The sequence below is a fragment of the Diorhabda sublineata genome, chromosome 3, assembly GCF_026230105.1.
Source record: "Diorhabda sublineata isolate icDioSubl1.1 chromosome 3, icDioSubl1.1, whole genome shotgun sequence".
Classification (NCBI taxonomy): Eukaryota; Metazoa; Arthropoda; class Insecta; order Coleoptera; family Chrysomelidae; genus Diorhabda; species Diorhabda sublineata.
In genome coordinates this window covers 37,419,869-37,440,381 of record NC_079476.1, presented here as the reverse complement: position 1 = coordinate 37,440,381, position 20,513 = coordinate 37,419,869, and the positions used below count along the sequence as shown (strand labels likewise).

The 20,513-nt window shown below is 29.9% G+C and overlaps 2 protein-coding genes across 3 annotated transcripts in view; one reads left to right on the top strand and one right to left on the bottom strand.

Annotated features, from left to right (window-relative positions):
* Positions 1–80: 80 nt before the first annotated feature.
* LOC130441947 (zinc finger protein 420) lies at positions 81–6,989 on the top strand. Its single transcript, XM_056775864.1, has 4 exons — positions 81–272; positions 441–726; positions 1,771–3,796; positions 4,383–6,989. The coding sequence occupies exons 2-4, from the start codon at positions 520–522 to the stop codon at positions 5,207–5,209; spliced, it is 3,060 nt and encodes a 1,019-aa protein (XP_056631842.1). The 5' UTR covers positions 81–272; positions 441–519; the 3' UTR covers positions 5,210–6,989.
* A 4,148-nt stretch (positions 6,990–11,137) lies between these two features.
* The window catches only part of LOC130441946 (TELO2-interacting protein 1 homolog), a 34,978-nt gene continuing 25,602 nt past the window's right edge, over positions 11,138–20,513 (bottom strand). For both annotated transcript variants that reach the window (XM_056775863.1, XM_056775861.1), the window contains 10 exons: positions 19,895–20,217; positions 19,634–19,842; positions 17,461–17,643; positions 16,872–17,081; positions 16,310–16,564; positions 14,047–14,285; positions 12,995–13,295; positions 12,599–12,908; positions 11,659–11,887; positions 11,138–11,606 (listed from right to left, as the gene is read on the bottom strand). In XM_056775863.1, the coding sequence (XP_056631841.1) occupies positions 11,427–11,606; positions 11,659–11,887; positions 12,599–12,908; positions 12,995–13,295; positions 14,047–14,285; positions 16,310–16,564; positions 16,872–17,081; positions 17,461–17,643; positions 19,634–19,842; positions 19,895–20,217 (2,439 nt within the window). In that variant the 3' untranslated portion in view covers positions 11,138–11,426. The remainder of the gene's footprint in view (positions 11,607–11,658; positions 11,888–12,598; positions 12,909–12,994; positions 13,296–14,046; positions 14,286–16,309; positions 16,565–16,871; positions 17,082–17,460; positions 17,644–19,633; positions 19,843–19,894; positions 20,218–20,513) is intronic.

Sequence of the window (20,513 nt, the reverse complement as noted above, 5' to 3'; positions counted from 1 at the left end):
AAAATCTTCCAGTTGCAGTCTTGACAGAATTAAAAGTTCCTATAATAACTGAGTAGTGGTATTGATTGTCAAAGAACTATATATAATGAAAATAAAAACAGTAAAATCAAAACTCCCCAAGTTTTGTGATGGCTGTAATCCATTTTTGTTCATTCATTGACCCCGTTGACCAAAACAGTACCTAATAGGGGCTCTGGTTCAAGACAATTCAGGATAAAATAGGAACCAAACAATACCCTATTAAAACAAGATGATAATTTCATAACATAATTGTAAGTACTGAAATATTTTCAATATAGTCAAGCTCTTCTGGCCTTGATGATTATGATTTTATGTCAATTTATGTTGATAATATATGTGAATGTTTATTTCTTATTATAATAATTATTGTAAGGTTGTTTTTAAACTCCAGTAATTGTAACATTGATTTTGTTTAACAGATCAATACACTTGGCTAATGCTGGTACTACACTCACAGAGTCCATTGATTTTAATTGCACCATCATTATAGAAACAAAAATGGATTCAATTAATATAGTCTGTCCAGTGTGTACTCTGTATTTAAGACCAGGCATAACTTTGAAACAGCATTTGACATCTCATCCCAAGCAAAAAGTCATAGAAGCTTTAGTAAAGTTGTCAGGCACAGAAGATGAGCCTAAAGTACAGCAAAATACCACATCTGTACCTATTACACCACAGGTACAACCTGCAGGAACCAGCCAGGTAGCAATATTCGATTCTCATATTTACTAATTAATATTTTTCAAATATAATTTATTGTGAAATATTTAGGGCTAAAGCTTTAAGGGCACCAGGTTGATCCAATATTAATTATATCAAAGTTTTCAATTCTGTTATTGATAAAATTTGTTTTTTAATATGAAAGTAATAATGAAAATATGGCTATTTACTACTATTTAAAAATAATAGTCCTTTGCGTAAATGAATTTTTTAATATTTAAAGTATCTTGTTGAAATTATCATCATTTATTAGCACTTTGTAACCTAATGTTTTCAACTGGAAAATCTTTCTCAGGAAGCAGTATTATGCTTCAGTTGAACTGCTACTAGGAGGTGAACAATCATTATTTAATTGAAGATTACCAGATTTGTGAAAAACAAAATTAGAATCAACAGTATATTCAAGACACCATGAAATACAAATAGTTATATAAGAAAAACACCAATACTCGATCTTTTTTTCTTGAATGTAGTATTGAAGGATAGTTTTAAAATAAAATTTATCAAATTAAGTTCACTCAAAGTGAAGTATGGAAGTGACAATTTGTTTTTCAATTACGGAAGTGGCTTTGAGACTAATTATAGTATTTTTAAATCTTGGACTCATTAATGTGTACTCTTGTTATATCCATTAGATTGAGGACTGGAGTGCCTGTCATGATTTCCACAACTTGTTGTTTTCTTTCTTTTATTAAATTCTACAGGACTTGATTGGGTCTAGATGACTTTGCATTATTTTCTAACATGTTTTTTGTAATCTGTTTGAAATTCCTTTTGCTTGCACCTCTAAAGCAACCCTAAATCCTTTATGTTGTACAATTAAGCTGGTATATGTACTCTTTGCCGTTTCAGATGGATAGTAGACAAAAAGTACATTAAGATTCAGAAATCTCTCTGTTCAACTGTTGTATTTCTCTTTCAGTGAATTATGATTTATAGATGATACTATACCTTGTCAATGATTACTTTGGAACAAATTTGATATAGTAATTTAATTTTAGAAAATATACTTATTTTAACTTACAGGTAAATTCAACTATAGTGAACCAATCATGGAATCAGCCAGCACCTGTTCAAGTGGGGTCTCCTTCTAATGCAAACCCATTACATGGAAACCATGTTTTTATTTATCAACAAAGTATGAGTACTACTTCCCCCCAACCAAATGTCTTACAAGTAAATCATCCATTATCTCAACAATATGTTTACCACCCAGCCATTTTCAATCCTCAAATGATGCCATATGTATATCAACAACAACAAGTTATTTTGTCTAGTAATTCATTACACCCACAAGTCAGAGCATTGCCTTTGGAACCACCCACTAGTAATTCCGAAATTCAACCAGAAGCAGTTGTTCCTGAAACTCATAATGACAAAGAGAATAATAGTGAGGCAAGAAAAGAGAGTATTGATTTAACTGTAAAAGAAGCAGTAAATGAACCTATCTCACAAGTACTAACCAAAGAAGATATTGAGGGTTTACATCATGAACTTGACATCAAAACTATAAAACACTTTGAAGAAGATCAATCACAAGCAAACGATATACCTCCAGAGGAATTTCAGGAAGTGGAAAGTGGAAGTGAGGAAGAATGTAATCAAGAATCCGAAAATCTAGATAGAGAAGATCTTGGAGAAGCTTTCAATTCTTCCAATCATACAGATTGGAAGACCGATTCAGAATTGAGTAAAGCTTGTCAAACACAAAATGGAATTAGCACTTCTCCTGAGCCCCAGATTGAAACAGGAACACAACAACCAAGCTATGTGAATCAACTTGAATATTTCTATCCTCCAAATAATGATTATCCTGAAAACTTCCATCATGAAGAAAGCAATAATGTATCTATGCCATTTACTACCAACCAAAAAGAAAGTTATGAGCAATCTGAACCTATTTATACTTCTGCAAATATATTACATGGAAATGACATTGATTTTGTTAATTTGGAAGATATTGTCTTGATAGGTGATTTTACTACTAATGGAGTAGCTTCTCAAGTCGAGCATTTTGAACATACAATACAAGATAGACCCGGAGTATTGATGACCATAGGTGACATTCCAGAGCCGCAGAAAGTTGAGTATCAAGAGCATAGAGACTTTGAAGAAAGCATGTCAAGAGGAAGTTCCCATGTTAATATAAGAGCTGATGAAAAAATGCCAGCTAGAGGTGAACTATCAGGACAAGAAAGTATAGGAGGTAATAGTGATATAACTTGGAATAGATTGCAGTATCAAGAGGGAAGTTCTCGTATGTCCCATTCCTATGAAATGATAGGAAGAGAAACTTGGGAACAATCAGAGAGTGAAAGTGTATATAATACTATGGTAAAGAGGCAAAATTCAACACAAGTATCTTGTGAACACAATGATTATGATAATGATGTTCCAACAATAATAAGTTACATTGGTCCAAGTTTGAATTTCAAATGTTCTACTTGTGGTGAAAGTTTTGAATCTTCTAAAGACAGAAGTCAGCACGAATCAGAAAAGCATCCAGAGAAAGCAAGGAAGAATAAAATAGGAAGTGAAATTGGTAAAAAGTCTGTGAAAAAGTTGATCATCAAACCTAAAACTGAAAAGCCTAAAGAAGAACCTAATTTTGATAATGTATTTACCAACAAATTTAAACAGGAGAATCCTACTGAAACCCAGACTGATATAGTTGCTTTAGAATCCACAGTTAAAATCGACGATGAGCCACTGCAACTTCCAAAAATTAAAACCTTATGTTCATTATGTGATTGTGTATTTGATAATGTGAAAAGTCTCAGACAGCATCGGTTAGAGGTTCATAAAGATCATACTGGAATTAGGCATAAATGTCTTACTTGTGGAGAATATTTCCCTACTGAGTATACATATACGGATCATTTGAAGATACATCCATTGGAATGTAGGCTCTGTGGGAAATTATTTTACCGAAGACACAATATGAAGTTACATATGAAGAGACATTTGGGCTTGAAGCCATACAAGTGTGACTTGTGCGATAAATCGTTTGTTACCAGACAGAAGCATGATGAGCACAAGAACGTTCATACGGGTAAGGTAAAAACTACAGATTTACATTAAAGGTTAATAATTGGTAATTTCCTCTTTATTCACATATCAATTGCTTTTATCTGAACAATAATATATATGCTACTCCTTTAATATAACTGTGATGATCAAAATGAATATCAACTTTTCCTGCCACACAAATTATAAAATTTTTTTCAACATGTCACTTTGTCAACATTTCATAATGTTATACTGTGACTTAAGTATTGAAATGAATAAAATATATTTATGAAAGAAAATCATGAATAATTTTTTCATTTTTTGGTAATGGAGTAAAAAAATGGTTTGATTTGTGCTAAAATACAAATTAACACTAGATACTTCTTACACTTGGGATTCACCTTTTCACTTTGGAAGTTTGACACAAATTTATATTTTATTGTTTTGAATTTTAACTTGTTGTGAAGCACCTTACAAACCTTATCACTATATAGTTTTAGAGCTTCAAACTTAGAAACCATTATATAATATCAAAAAGTCTTTCCCCATCTTTCATGAAGAGTAAATATATACCAATTCATTTTTCCAAATGAATAGATTAATCAAATCATGTACCTAAACATTTTCAGGTGATGCTCCAATAAAATGCAACCTTTGTGACGAAAAATTCAGAAGACATTCCAATTTGGTCCAGCACCGCAACCGACATCACTTCCAACTAAAGAAGAAAGTCAAAGATTACATCTGTCATTGCGGTGAAATTTTCCACTCTAAGAAAAAACTGGCCTGGCACAAGGAAATCCACGATCCAAAGCCGAAAGCGTGTAGCCAATGCAATGAGAAGTTCCTACACATGTCAAGTCTAACTAGGCATATGCGACGAGCCCACAACGACAAGTTTCTTCCTGAAGAAAATAGACAGAACGAAAATGTAGAATGCCCAATTTGTAAGGGAGTTTATTTGAAGTCTTCTCTGGATGTACATATAAAGAATCACAGCGGGACTAGACCTTACACGTGTTTAATGTGTAACAAAGACTTTACGACAAAGTGGAATCTCAAGTTGCATAAATGGACGCATGCTAGTAGGACGACGAAACCGTACAAGTGCGATCAATGTAAAGGAGCTTTTATAAGGGAATCCGATTACATAGCTCACATGAATTCGCATAAAAGTGTACGACCCTACACTTGTAATTATTGCGGAGCCCAATTTATTAGAAAATATAACTGTCTTCGACACGTTAAGGAACACGAGAATGATAAGACATTTAGTTGTACAGTATGTGGTAAGTCGTTTCACCGATCGTATTATCTAAAAGATCATATGCGTGTACATAGCGGTGTTAGACCATATACATGTCATATATGCGGAAAAACTAGTAGTACTAAGTCTAATCATAACAAACACGTACAAATTCATCATGCGCGAGAACCTGTTAGTACAGAAAATTAATTCGGGGGTAACTTTACACAAATGTTATTTCAGATGAGTCCTTTTTAAAGTTTGTATTTTAATATCATTAACGTATTTAATTTTTTATCTGACTAAAGTATAAAATACTCTATTGGAAACTGATGGATTTTTAACTTGAATAATCAAAAGATTCTATAAATTTATCCCTTTATCAAATTTTTATTTGTTCATTAATAATAATTGATGAACAAAGTTATGATAGTCATTTCTTCGTTCCTATTCCAGGAATTGGTTTAAATAAATTTATTTTAAATGGTACATTACATCATAAGAGATCTATTAGTCTAAAATAATACGGGAAACTGTTGATGTATCATTGAAAGTCTTTTTAATTGTTATTGGGCTCATCTTATGAATGTTTTAAACCAATATCTCGCATATGAACAAATAATCATAAAGGTAAATAGTAAATATGTGATTCTGTGTTAATATTTAGTTAATAAGTTGAGTTTAAGGTTTTATTTTTGATTATTATATTCATATGATGAAATTTTTATTTTTCAATAGGAAAAGACATAAGTTGATAGATATTTTACTATTTTTTTAAAACTACGAAATATCTAAGATTCCTGGTATCATATCTAACTATGAAATAAAATTTAATTACAAACATATTTTGTAGGTATGGAACATATTACATGGAAATTTTATTTTATTTATATATATTTATTTATTAAAAATTCCATATTGAGTTTGTTGGTTCTCGGGAATTTTCCAATATAAATTTTGTAATGAAAATTCATAGACATTAATAACATTCAAAATCGTAAATAGTTTTTTTATTGCCACCTATACATTTTATTTAATTCACTATAAATATTTTAACAAACATCATTCTTATGTCTATTTCCTGATCAAATTTTAACGCACGTTGTTCAAAATTCGACTTTTTTACCTTCAATTAAAAAAAATGGCAAATATTTTAGATGGGGTATTTTTTTTAAAATGATATTCTACTATTTAATAACATTTTCTGAAATTAGATTATTTCTTATGGAAAAGTTTATATTATTCATTTATACTTCAAAATGATTTCACACCATCAGAAAAATTCAAGACAAAATTCGTTATTTGCTTAAAACTTTTAATGAAGGAACTATTTGTTGTCGTCTAGTATTTACCTGATATATAGTTTTTTTTTTAAATTCACCAAAAACTTCTCCTGAAGAGTATAATGCAGAATGCAGCTATTGCAAAAGGTTTCCTACAAATACAAGTGGCACAGCTATGGCTTTCTAGAACATTAAGGTTACAGGAAGAAATCAAAGAAGACCAGCGTCGAGCACTAAGATAGAAGCTTCTTTCAAGATTTCACTATCAACCATAAATAAGCAATGAAATGGTGAGAAGACCTAAGCAGCAGGATATATGTTAACTCATTAAGCTCATCAAAGATCATTACTATAGTTTGCTAAGTAATATTTGAACTAGGAGGACTATCAATGATCGAAATGTAAACTTCTCAGTGAACTCAGACTTTGTTTACTTGTTAATGAATGACGTGTCCCAGTATACAGAGGAGCAAACGAAGCAATCCAGGTATAAAAGGACCATATAGACGTGGCGTTCATTAAAAGAGATCGTCTTAATGCTCACTGATATATTGTTGATGTATTAGAACCACAAGTCACTTCCTATAGGAGACATTTTTTTCTTACATGACAATGCTCGACTGGAATTTCCTTGAAGAATCAAAGCAATAGTACGGCCAGTATTAGGCCTGGTTTTAATTTAATAGAGCCTCATTGGAATATAATTGATTGATTACAAGATTGATTGAATCTACCCTACAATTTTTATGGAATATCTGTTCTGTTGAATGATTTTCATAAGAAAGAAATAAGATTTGAAACATATCCAGACGATTTCAAATTGTAATTTATGCCAGGGGAGGAGAGGTAAGCTATTAAAGTAGGTCTTGTTTTTGTAAATTTGATATCAAACTCTTATAGTTATTTTTTGCTCTAATATATTGTAATATTTTTCAAATCTAAAAAAGAAAATAAAATTGTGCATTAATTTTGTTGGCAAGTGTATTTTACGCACCCATTTGGTTATTTGGGAGAACGTGATATTAATTTTGGATACAATTTTAATTAGTTCAATTCTTCCTTTAAGGTATTGATATTTTAAATAGAAAAAAATCGAATTTTGGACAAACAAAATAATAGGAGGTAATAGATACAAATTTGGTTTACTGTTTCTTTTTGAAAATGTTGTAAATGGAAAGAAGCATCATTTTTTTAGGAATACTGGATTTGTTTAAAAACAGTAGCTATAAATTTTTAGGTTAATCTTATCTTGAGGTTATAAAATGTTTTTGTAAAAGAAGTTTTCTTCATTTTAAAAAAATTTTCATTATATTGTAAAAGCTGAAACTGTGATTGTTTTTAATAATGGAAGTTCTAGTCAAAAAAATAAAAAGAAATATATTAGAAATTTTCATTTCGAGTACATTAAATTTGAAGTTATATCGAATAACTTGAATTGAAATTATCATTTTCTAAAATTTACAATCATTTTACTTAACTGTATTATCCAATAGTTAAATCTTAGTTTTGATGTTAAAAATAAATGAAATAAATAAATTATTTCGATCAAATTATTTCAAACTAAAGAAAAATGTCAGCAGTTACAAAATATTTCCTTTTTAGGAAAATAATGAGGTCTATGTCTGAAAGAAAATGCAATTAGGACAGTTGAAATATATATTTTGTTGAAGAAATCCCAAGTCATATATACGAGGGATATCATTAAGGCTACTATATTTACAGTTTCTTTCGAAGAATATCTCATGTAGATTGTCTATATAGACCATGCTAGAGATTACATAGCATTTTAGACAGTCTCATTGTGTTATATACGTTATTCTCATCCAATTTAGATTTTGAATCATATCTTCAACCAACAAACTTTGTGATTATGTTTTATAATTGCATATTTGAGACCATCAGTTTAATTTATATATTATTGATTGTCCACCCAGGGTATTCTGAACATATTTGTTTTTTGTGGAAGCTGCTGTGCTTTGAATGAAAAATGAACGTATTCAAGAGGCGTATATGTACAAGGTGTACCACGATAAGACGACATGTATATGAGAAACTGCTGGTAGTATTTTTATAAAAAGTTGTATACGGGAGCTAGTACATCTTTTTACATTACATTATTAGAGTCTACGACGGATTTCAATAAGATTTTATTTGTGGTTACAACCCTATAGACCATAGTTGATAATTTTTCAAACAAAAGATAATAATAATAAGTTAAAACTCATTGTAATAAAAATAAGAGGAAAAATAATTTACGTGAGACCTGTGGTCGGGAAGGGGAAAGGGGGGAGTTTTTAAGGATAAAAAACGGTTTATATCGATTTTTGGCAAAACTATAAGCCCCATGGAAAAAATTTAATTGGGAAAGTTGTAGGTAGTAAAAAGATCTAAAACTTTTGTATTTACAGTTTTTACACATAACCTCAAAAATTATATGAAAAATTGAAATAACCAAGTTTTTGGTTTTTTATTTTTATCTTTCACAAAAAACATTTTGTTTCACGGAATTTGGTAAAAACTTACCTTTTTATGTCCTGAATACACTGTAATTCATTTGATTTGAAATAATTTTGATTGATATCGAAAAAGCACCCTTATTTTCAATCGAAAATTCTCCATTCATAATATCAGATTTTTGTTCTTCGAAATCTCTACTTTCTGATGGTATGCAAAACATTAGCATCACCATTGGAAATTTTCTCAGAAAAGGCAAAAAAATCAAAAAAGTCGCGTGCAATTTTTTTTAATCATTTGTAAAATTTTTTGTTATTTATTAAAGTTTTACACGAAAAACAGGAGATTTCATAACACATTAATAAATCTAAGTAATTAGAATATAAAATTTTTGAAAATATCTAAAAATTACATAATAGTACATAATGATTAAAAGTAAAAGTTTTTAAATAATGTTGGTGATAAACTGCACACTTGTCTCAAACCTTTCGAATGCAAAAATGGTTTTGATAGGGTATTTCCCAACTCGAATAAACCTTTTGACTTTTGGTTTATATTCTGAATAACTCGAACATAAATATTACCGAGGTCAGATCTCGTCAATATATCAAAAAGCGTTTTCAACGGCACCGTGTCGTACGCCTTTTCGAGATCAACAAATACGAGGTGAGTGGCTAAATTTCTGGCTTTACGTTTCTCTAAAAAAATTTCTAAAGATTCTTTATATTATAAACATCAGTGTGGGTTATGGCACTATAGCTTCGATTTTGTAACATCTCTTGACGAACTGAGATGACATACTGGCTTACGGCACAGTTCATGGTGCATATAGGTACAAGTTACTCATTGTAATAGTCACCATCACGCGGAATATGTAAGTACCAATGATTTGGCACTATTAAATCCTATTAATACAATTTTAAAGTATACATTGGACGGAAAATGTCAATTTTCAGCACTACACCTGGGTGCGTATGAAATAGAAGACGAAGATCGCTGGTAATTAGAGCCATCCCTCATTCCACATTTTTTGAAAAGGAGTGGAATTAATGGATCAGCTGTAAACACTGGGTTCTCCAGTATCGCAGCCAGAAAGGGGGACACAATAGATCCTTTGGGTGTAAACGAGACTCCAAATCCACAATAATAAACTTTTCAAACTTATTTAATGTTTTTGTAAATAGAGGGACATATTTGTACTAAAATCCAACTAGTACCTGGTTTATTTTTGTAGTACTTTTAATGTAATCTCCATTAATAGTCAATAATTTTGAAGATGTTCTGATTTACTTATTTAATTACTTACAGAACAATTACACTGATATCAAGTTAAAGTACATTTCGGTGACACCTTCAAGTTTGAGCACCTTCATGATCATTTTTCTATGAAAAATATTACCAATTGCATTTTGGATTTGAAATTTATTAATTTTATTTTAGAATATTTTAATTAATATGTTTGACAAGAGCTTCCAATTGAATTTCACATCAATTTAAAGTAGATGAAAATTACTGATGGCTATTAATATAGATGCCTATATATACGATTTAGTTATGATAAATATTATCAAAACTTATTTTCCTTGATGGGCGTTTCGATAACAAAGTTATCTTCTTGAGAGACATTAATTACCAAAGTATTACGTTTAAATATCACCAATGGTTGGTAATGATATTGTGCAGGTATTTTTTCTAGGTACTTCAAAACTAATAAAATTAGTTTGTTTACAAAGTGATTTTCATCTATTGTTACCTACAGTACTTATGGACACCGATGTAAACGATATACACATTTATGAATATTCGATGTCCTAATCGATTATAGTCACATATTTTCAATTCCTTTTATATAATTATACTTTGTTATAAGACTGTCATATCGAGAATTCAAACTTACTATCATCATTTATTTTATACATACAGGGTCTATCACGATGAGTTCAATTGACATTTATTTCCAAAATCTTTGTATTTAGGAATTTTGCAATAGGATCATTTTAGATAATCTAGTATTAGTTATAAGATTTGTTTTTTTAAATCACAATTAATTTTGGACGATTTTTTAATTGCCTAGTATTCCATTGATTTCTTTATTATTCGGGATTCTTTAGTCTCCTTCGTTCATGCTAATTTCTCCATATATTTTTCTGGTAATTTTGTGTCATCACCCAACTTCGTTCTTCTTGTTATTAGTATGTTTTTCTAATTTTTTTCAATATTACTAGTATTTTTTGAGATTCATTCATGTCGACTCAACTCATCGTGGTATATCCTGTATCCTCATTGTTGTAATGTTTTTTTCCATGCATCTCATAATTTTTTTTGTATATTTTAAATTAATTTTACATTTTTAGGTGTGCAATTCACATTTTGTATTTGAATAATACAAATAAAAAATATATTTATAGCAGTCGAGTCTATATTTATTTCTGAATTAAATTAAAACAATATGTAATAAAAGTTAGAGCAAAAAGAAAGATTTTTGAATTAAATATGATGAAGAAAAAGAATATTTAATTGGTGAAATTGCATTGATTGGATATGACAAAAAAATAGTAAAAAAAGCCTCAAAATTGCAATAACCATTTTCATCTACTTCTGAATTTGACAACAACTTTATATAAAGTCTTTGACCACACAACAGTTCTTTTTGTTCGATAAATATATAAGGTATATAAAAAATTCCTACATTAACTTGATACTAGAACTACGTTTAAATCTTTATCGTTATTATTACTTATATTAATTGCAGATATTATCGTATTCATGTTTTGATCAAATTCATCGCTCAATTTCCAACAGTTAATATTTTTACTGACTAGTTCATGATCATATTTTGCCAAAATGTTGAAAAATGCTATGGCTGCGGTCTAAAACAAACATATACTTTTAATAAATATTATAATTGGAGTATTTACTTACTTGTAAAGGTAATGGTTGCTTGTTACTCAAATATATTCTAACGCAATTTAAGGCTTTAATCATATTTTCTTCAGACACATCCAAATAAATCAAAATTTTTCCTAATCTTTCCAAAATAGTCACTTGGAGTTTATATGATTGTGAGTATCTATAAACAGATCCTTTGTCTTTTAAATAACTGTCTCTTGATAGTTTTTCCAATACGATGAGAATGTCTGGCAAGACTTCCCTAGAAAAGGAAAAAAAGTTTTGGGAAATATTTTCCTACGCAGGAATAGCAAAATAAAGGCTCTTAGTGTTTTATAAAATCGTACTATTCTACAGAAAACGCAAACATTCTGGCAACATCGAGGACAAGAGTATGGATGTTCGAAATAAAAAATAAATTTAGCTTTTCATCGACAACCAGAGACAGTATTTTTATTTTATATTAGGTTGTATTTGTCAGAAGATGTTCACAGAATAAAGTCATTGTTAAATTTGAAAAACATTTCAAATTAAAACACAGATTATCAACTTAACAACAATCAAAATTTAAACCAAATAGTGTCAACAAAAATTAAAAATCATAATATGTATTCTGTATAGCTGAATTTCTTCTTCTCTTTAAATTCTGAAATAGCGTTTTCCTGTAACCAATTTTCAAAAAGTTTTTGGTGGAGTAGTCCTTGACCTTCCACTTTGTGGATTCCATTCCACCCAGAGACCCCTATACAGGTTTAGCTGAAAGCCCCTAATGGTTCCGGTCCTTGCCTGTTTTTCAATCTGGTTAAGCTCAATGGGAATCAAACGGAACCATTGAGTACATTGTAATTTATTGCAACATTCTACTGATGTAGTGTAATTAACTTGATTAATAATTTTATATTGATATTCCTGGGGTGTCTAATACTTCTTTGATTCTGGTAATGATTTAATAGATAAATATACTGTTACTTACTTTGATGTGCGCATTCGGATGAATTCTTTAGACAGCCTCGCTAATATTTCCAGCAATTGAAAACTCAAATTTATTATCAGGGGTTCATTATGTTCTTTAAATCTTTGTACCAACGGTGACCATATTTGATGTACTATCGGTAAAAGTTCATCTTCCCAATCCCTTATAATTTCCAAAGCATTCGATAAAATTTCTAACACTGATAATTTTATTAACCTGTCTTTAGAAGGTAAAAAATTGAGACTCCTTTGAAGTATTAAAACTGTGATTTTGATGTGAAGAGGTGGTTCTGGTTTTTCATATTCTTTAACTGGAAATAAAGTCATGTGAGAAAATTTGATGAAATATTCAAACAAAACTATTTTTGGTATCACATTAAATGTGATGCTTATTCACCTTCTGGTATATCATTTTCTTTTTCCAAATCTTCCAATTTCTTTTTCATATCCTCCTCATACATTTCTTCGGCTGTTTTTCCCATAATATCATCGGAAAAATTGTCATCTAGTATTTCTTCATTCACACCAGTTACTTTAAATTCCTCTTCAATTTTATTTTTTTCAGCTTTTGATATAATAGGATCTTCTCGAACTTGAATGTTTAACCATCTTCTTAATGATTTAACAAACACTTTGAATACCTCCAAGTAAACTTTAATGTTAGTTTCTTTGTATTTATCACAAGATTGTACCAAAACCTACAAAAAATAACATTAATGTTATTAAAAGTGAAGTAGCTTACAAAAAGAGAAGAAATAGGAATCAAATTATTAAAAAGATAAAACCTTACTTCCTCCAGAGTAGGAGACTCTTCCTCAGAAAGTGGTATTCGGCCTCAGTTAAAGTATATAAATAACTGGTACTCAGATATTATAAACAATCAATATTAAACAGGACGCCGCCAGCTTTTTAACGAACGACGTTAATAATATAAAAAAGGCGGAAAAGCTGGAAAAACCTAAATGAATTAAATTAAAAATAAAAATTAAACAATCTAAAACTATCCCCGGACACGATTATCCAAATTAATATTTATTGCTAAGAACGATAAAAGAAGTTTCTGAAACATAAATTTATTGAGAAGGATGGGACTTATCTATGGAAATCCGGGATGGTTGCAGCCCTTAACTGAATTTCCTGTTGTTAGAATTGAGTTGAATTTGTAGTCTGGTGGTTGAAACGCCCAACCTTACAACTGTAGAACAGCGAATGTAAAGAATAGAATCACCACAAATTTACTAGAATTTCCTTTGATTTGAAGTGCAGATAGGTAGAGGACGAATACATTCCGAGGTTTTATTAAATTTCTCGAATGAAGTGGGAGGTTAGAATAAATAAATTCGAAGTAACTACTGTGCCACAATACGTGATTAAAAGAATATTCAAAATGTAACAAGTCAACAATAAAAATTAATAGTAAAAGTTTCAAAACTACACAAAAACAATTACCTTTTGTACTGTATACGAAAGATACTCCAAAACATCCATAGTACTGTATTGTAAAACTACTGAAAACACCCCTAGAACGTTTTCTTTATTTTCTGATTTTTTCAATCTTCTTTCAATGTGAAATGAAAAATAATCGATATTTTGGGTTATTAATTCCGTTACATTAGAATATCCACAAGAAAAGGTGATATCTTTCAAGGCAGACAAACCTGCCAATCTAACAAGGTAGTGACTACTGCCTAAAAATTAATAACTTACAAAAACCAAGTCTGTAAAATATTTGAGAATATTGAAATAACAATCAGAATATTAATTTTTTAGGTTATAATTTGTTAAACATACATAACCAACAAAATATTGCAACTATATCTACCAATGTAACTAGAATATTAATGCCTATAACACCACCCTGCATCAATATCTATGACTAAATGAAAATAGATCTTCAAGCAGTTTTTCACGCTGATTTCAAATATGCAACTCGTTATACTCTACTACGTTCGGGTATTTCCAACGTACATCAGAAGCGCCGCGCTTCCGTCGAATTTTAGAATTCCACTATATCTAGACAGGATCAGCTCGAGAATCATGTAACCGTTTTTTGTACGGTCAAGACCTGTGGATACAGTTCTAAAAATAAAAAGAGCATTCCCTCAGCAATAGGTCCTGTGCTACATGTGTCAGTTCTACCGGTTCCATCTCCACAACTAATAGCTTTAGTAAAAATCACGCACTACTTGCTTCTAAAGTCACCAGTATCACGTGACAAACTGAAAAGTACAGCACTAACATGAGTTATCAAAAAATAAAGCAACACTCTCTATCAGTAAAAAGCGAAAGTACTTAGTTTCCAACCTTATAATATAAAACGTGTTGATGAAATTAGATTATGAAATTTTGTACAAAATCCAGAAAGCAGGTATAGAATCAGCATAAAAAATATTTCACAAACAGCTATTTTAATTGAATCATCTGTAAAAAATTTTTTATATGCAGGGTGGTGAATAATCTGATATCCTACACTATCTACAAACTGCTTTTTTGTCATCGTGCATTAAGAAGTCAATATCTTTCTACTAAACAAACCAGTTTGCTAATAGTTTTTACAATTTTAAGTGAGAGATTAACAACTAAGTGTGCCAAGATAAATGGCTTAGCAGAATCCGATGAAAGGGGAAAAGGACAAACTCATAAGTTAATGGAAAATGAACGGTGGATATTGGTGATTTAACACTTGAAGAAATTTCCAAGCCTGTTTCCAGAAAAGTAAATTCCGATAAAAATACCGGTGAAGATATCTTACTATTGGTATTTTTTCAAGTGGCAAAACGAATTAATTTAAAGATTTTATAAAAAAACAGCAAGGCTAAGAAGAAAGGAAGTTCTATTTCAAAAAGTAGAACTGATAATTTTACTGACATAAATACCAAATAGTGAGGTGCATACATAAAGTTAACTTTTTTGTAAAGTTTCTTTTTTTATTTATATTTCTTTGTACAGAAAGCAAAACAGCATTGTCCTAAATATGAATTTTAACCCAAATATTTCCTAGAATTATTTTTCTTTGCTAAATTTCAAGGTCCATGACTCATTTGCATGTTGCCATTATGTATTTTTGCACCCCCAATTGGATTCTACTTCTCTAATATTTTCCAATACTGTATTCAACTATGTCTTCTTTGGCTTTTTTCGTACCTCTTTCCCCTTTCTGCAAATCTATTTCCCTTTTAATGTGCCCCAACATTTCTTCCTTTGAGCTTTTATGTACACATTGTTAATGAAAATTCAATCAAATTTTCATTGTAATTGATCAAAAAGGTAAAAATAACACAAATATTTCACAATGTATGTATGTACACAAACACAAATGTACTACCAAAATAATTTGGCTTCTTATCATTTTTTCTAACTTAAATCTTGTTTATGCCATTCAGGACTCTGAAAGGATAATAAAAAATTAGCTCAAGCCTGAGTAATCTGCATGAACCGTGTATTAAACTTTGATAAGTTACAACTACCGTTATGCTTTTGAAACCAGCAGTTAAACAATTAAACCAATTAATTTCAATATAATAATTTTTTTAACTACCGAATATATTATTTTACAGATTTATAATGTCGTCGAAGGAAATGCTGCTCGTTCAAATAAACTGTTACCAATTAATTCACCTGTAATCTTACCCTTTCGAAGAATTCAATCAACAATTTTAGGGTCTATTTTCTTTACATTCGACACTATACAAAATTTGTCATCTTCAGTTACCTGCTCTTTCTAATACAATATACAAAATCTTCAACATGAATTGATGAAAATTATCTTTTAATATTACTGCCATTTTACCAATTCCATCTATCAATAGACTGACTTGAATGGCATTATGTTGCGCTTGCGCTAAAGTTATTTGGTTACCATAATCATCTACTGATACAGTTAACGGCAATTGACAATATATCGGATCTGTATAAATATTTATTATACTCTTGATTATTCGTATATTGTTTTCGTCTACATCAACACCTAGAACAGGAATTAATCAGATTGAACACACTGTTTAAACTCCCACTACACCAACATTCACAATTACACGTTTCGATAACCAAGTTATCGTCTTCAGAGAGTGAAGGTAAACTATTGGTGTAGTGGTTCCAAAAATTCCAACTTAATTAGGAATCAAACTCGAGGATAGTGGTACTGTGAAGATGAAGATCTCTGGCAGTTAGAGACATCCAATATAGTGAACTTTCTGAGAAAAGTGGGATTAATATAGATAAAAAAAGGGGACATGATAGAACCTTTAGTAGGGACATACATAGTGGTACCTTACCTGTTATGGTTTCATTTAGAATAAATATGGCTTCCTTTCTATGAGTTGCATCACATACAATTATGTCGAGTAAATAATCACTGACCATTCTAAATATACCGAAATTTCCAAGTAGGCTACATAATTTCTCCAATTTTATGCGGACTCGATCATCTTGAAAATGACAAAATTTCTTCCACGGGCAATCTGACTTTTCTTTTGGATCTAACCCTGTGATAGAAAAAATATATAAAATGAACATTATGAAATCGAAGTCATTAAAAGAATAATAAAATTGATTTTGGATAGAGCTTTAAAAAATAATATCTCAGAATATGTGTCATTTATAAACCCTGTATATTATTGGGCTGTTTAAACAAAATCAACTACATATTTTTTTTAATATATCGAAAATAATTTTAAATAAATTAGATGTACAAAATATACCATGCGTTTAAATTTACCTTACATATCAAGAAGAACAGTAAGTACATAAATTTTAATACATACATTAGGATTTCGATACTATGTATGTAATTGTGCTCATCTAACAGTGATATTTTTATAACAACAGAAAGTTTCTTGTGTATCTGATTCATTTCCATCTTACCTTTGATAGAATACTCTTCAACCATTCCGAGGCCACTCTTTTCTAGTTCTGATATATGTATGAGAGTCATTAGCAACTGGTTTAAACAGTTCGGTGTTAAAAGAACTTGATTCAGCTTGTGCTGTCCAAATACGTTCAAATAACCAATTAGGAGATTCAAAGATGCCATTTGTTCGTGCTCATCTAAAATAAAACAGCTATTAGGTACTTTTATTTGAGTTTTATGAGTTATAGCAAAAAAATAGTGAATTTGTTCAGCATCTAGTTTTTTTACAACGTAACATAGCAAGATTTAAATATTTTTTTTGTAAAAGTAATTCCTAAATATCTTTGGATGTGCATTGTAAATATTTCCACTGCTCTCCTGTTTTGTTTTCCACACAGATAATAAAAAATGACCAATTATTGCATAAAAAAATCAAAAGCTAATGAATTTTTGGTCTTCAAAAATAAAAAATAGAAATCAACAAAAATTAAATCATAGTCATGATAATACATTAAAATTGATTGAAACAATTAAGATATAAGGACAGTACTTTAAAAAGAGTAAATATCTTGAAAGTATAATGACAGGAGAGAAAGAAAATTGATTCCGAATAGCAAACAGAGGTAATAAATGAACAAAAGTTGACAGAAAGAATATAGATGTGAAATATTGATATGGCAGTACCAACAATTACTAATGCAGAAAAAAATTGTTTTATTAAATTAAGAGGAAACATAAAAACAATAGAAACCTTAAGGAGAATAACTGCAAAAACTAAAAGGGATGAAATTAAAAAAGAAGCCACTAGAAAACTAGCAAGACAAGAATCAATAATAGATAAAAGAAAACAACACGCTATAATAGAAAAATAAAAAAAACAGTTGGCAGATAGCTTCGTAGGAAAAATAATGGTGGTTGTGACAGACTGTAACTAATTTTATATTATTAATACCATTGAGTCGTTAAGTAGTTATTAAAAAAAGTAATTATTGACAGAAAAGTTAATAAAGCCACAAAATAATGAAGCTCTAATATTTTGGTTCCAATGAACCTTTGAAATATAACACCATTAAAAAAGGAGATAAAAAAATAAGTAAAGGAACTGAGGAGAATAAGAGTAGAAGAGTGGAATGTTTGTTGTGATAATGTGAATTTTGGTTTATAACGAAATGCTTTATTTGAGGATTTTTGTTAATTTATACATCTAGAAAAGGTAAACTATTTTAAAGAAAAGTTTGCTGGAGAATGTGTGTAGAATGCTTACTATGTTTGTCCATTAACCAGATTGAATGATATATCAATTAATTTCTAACGAATTGTGATGATGTGACTTTATTTTATAAAGTAATGATTTATTTGAGAATTTTGATTGGTTTATACATCTAGAAGGGGTGAACTAACTATTTTGAAAAAGAAGTTGCTGGAAGATTAGATATAAAAGGAGGAGGGTCCCCTAAAACTTCATCCAACATCTAAAAATGTAGAAGAAGAAGAAAAGAAGGAAAATCTTTTATTTATTTTCTATTTATATTCTATTTCAGAAAGGTATAGAGTAATAAAATTGGGAATTCCGTCCAGTACGGTTCAATTTCGGTGTCGGCCATAGGTGTAGATCTTGAAAAATTATTGTTTGTAATATTAAAATTTCAAGTAATTGCATAAGAGAATTAGGAAAAGTATGTTTTCTGGCCTGAAGTGTCAATATCGAAATATTGTGTAGGGATTACTTAGGTAATAGATTATACAGTTACGTTTTGCATTTAACCTATTAGTGCCTCTGCCTAATATATTACCGGTACGCCTTTGGCACACTATTTTCAGTGTTTGTGAATGGATAACAATAGGCTAAATCCATATATTGACCCCAACCCGGGTGGTACTGCCTGCATTTGATAAAAAGAAAAACTTTTACAAAGAAATCAATGCCAAACTATGAAAGTGGCTTAAATATTCGTTGAGTCACTCTGTGGTCCCTTTGCATACCTAATGAGGTTTTATTATTCTATACCTTTCTGAAATAAACTATAGTATTAAAAACGTTTTTTTGGGATTTTCTAAAAGACTATTAGAGAGAATAAAAAACTCAATTGGTATTACAAAAAGAAAAACAAAAATATCAAAATTCATAAAGTGAAAAGGAGAAAACAGAAAAAATGTTATGCACTATAGAAAAAATTCAGTACTTACCTATACCGTTGAATTTTCTTGGTAAAGATTTAATACCTGTACTAAACCCATCTTCTAAGCTTTCTAATAAAGATTTAAACCTGTCAGAAGATAAACTATTTGATATATTATTTAGAATTGCATAACTATTCTTAGACACTATTAAATCTTCATCTTCAGTTAATGTTATAACAATTTCAATCAAATGGCTTGAACACAATGGCATTGTCCTAAAAATCAATTAATAAGAAATAATTGTATTTTTTTGTGTATATCCAATACCTTAAACAGTTTTCAAGAATAGTTCTACACATTTCCACTAATTCAAACCGGACTTTCTGATGAGAATGGTGTGTTAGTTTTGTGAACGCAATAACAAGATGTTGCATCTTCTTATCATTATCTCTATACCATTGGGAAGATAATTTAACGCTTTCAACATGTTTAACAATATCCTCGTTTGTTGTCCATTTTTTCTTTACGCTATTTGATTCCTCTGTCATTTCTAACTGCCTCTGAAGCTCACTAATTTCGAAAGTAGTTGTTGATGCATTGTAGTCTTGCATTAACAAAGTTGTTATTCTTCCCCACGCTCTAAGAGCCATCTAAAATATGATTACATTTTTCCTTTTTCTTAATATAACTTGGTTTTTATTATAAACTGATTCCTCCTTCAACTTTTCTATAAATAGAGATTCTTAGAAATGTTTTCTACAGAAGTTTATTACTATTTCAAAAAGTTCTATATTCAGACAACATTTCAACATTTTTTCAATAAATAATGTTTAAAGATAACTATTTACTCAAATTGACCACCATTATTTGGAAAGATCCCGTTCAATCTGTATGGAAATTGGGTTTCAGCCAATTATGCTGAAACTTAACACAATGATGGTTGGAA

Excerpts from the sequence above, each read along its gene's own strand:
- LOC130441947 (XM_056775864.1), top strand. The coding sequence starts at position 520 with ATGGATTCAATTAATATAGTCTGTCCAGTGTGTACTCTGTATTTAAGA. Across the intron at positions 727-1,770 it reads AACCTGCAGGAACCAGCCAG|GTAAATTCAACTATAGTGAA; the intron begins GTAGCAATATTC and ends TTTAACTTACAG. Across the intron at positions 3,797-4,382 it reads GCACAAGAACGTTCATACGG|GTGATGCTCCAATAAAATGC; the intron begins GTAAGGTAAAAA and ends AAACATTTTCAG.